We start from the raw sequence: 527 nt of genomic DNA on the forward strand, positions 1-527 counted from the left end.
CTCAGAGGCAGAGCCCCAGCAGCAGGTACACGACCAGCCACGGCTCCTGCTCTGTGCATGCCTTCTGCTCCAGCACAGCTGTGGACGGAGCTGGGGTGGCCACCAAGGCACCCGCTGTGGGCCAGGAAGGGATGGGTGTGCTTAGAAACCCCTCGGGTACGAGCTTCACATTGACTTTTCGGTAGGGAAGGGGTGTTGCTAACGGCTCTTGCCCGCTTGCTCGGGAAGAGTTTGAAAGCAGCTGTGCACCGCCTCTTCGCTGCCGTTTCTCCACCGTGGAGAAGTAGAGGTGATCCCCTCCCAGCCCCCACCTTTCCCTCTTCTCCAGCGATCACACCTCAACCCCAAAGTGGGGGTTGCAGATCTCAGGGAAAACAACCCGTCCCCTCCCGTTCCCCCCTCCCCGAGGGCTGGAGGCAGCTCAGCAAGGTGGGAAAGGCAGCTGCCAGCCCTGCCCCTGGCTGGCGGAGCTGCAGGACACGTCTGGAAAACACCAGCGAACAGAAGGGAAGATGCGCCGTGTGCTG

The 527-nt window shown here is 62.2% G+C and overlaps 1 protein-coding gene across 1 annotated transcript in view; it reads right to left on the bottom strand.

Annotated features, from left to right (window-relative positions):
- Positions 1-114, bottom strand: part of TNFRSF13B (tumor necrosis factor receptor superfamily, member 13B) — a gene marked incomplete at its 5' end in the record, with an annotated part of 2320 nt that extends 2206 nt beyond the window's left edge. Inside the window, one exon of the mRNA XM_010138463.1 lies at positions 30-114. Within this exon, the coding sequence (XP_010136765.1) occupies positions 30-114 (85 nt within the window). The remainder of the gene's footprint in view (positions 1-29) is intronic.
- Between the last annotated feature and the right edge of the window lie 413 nt (positions 115-527).

This window comes from Buceros rhinoceros, unplaced genomic scaffold, assembly GCF_000710305.1.
Source record: "Buceros rhinoceros silvestris isolate BGI_N320 unplaced genomic scaffold, ASM71030v1 scaffold15136, whole genome shotgun sequence".
NCBI classification, from domain to species: domain Eukaryota; kingdom Metazoa; phylum Chordata; class Aves; order Bucerotiformes; family Bucerotidae; genus Buceros; species Buceros rhinoceros.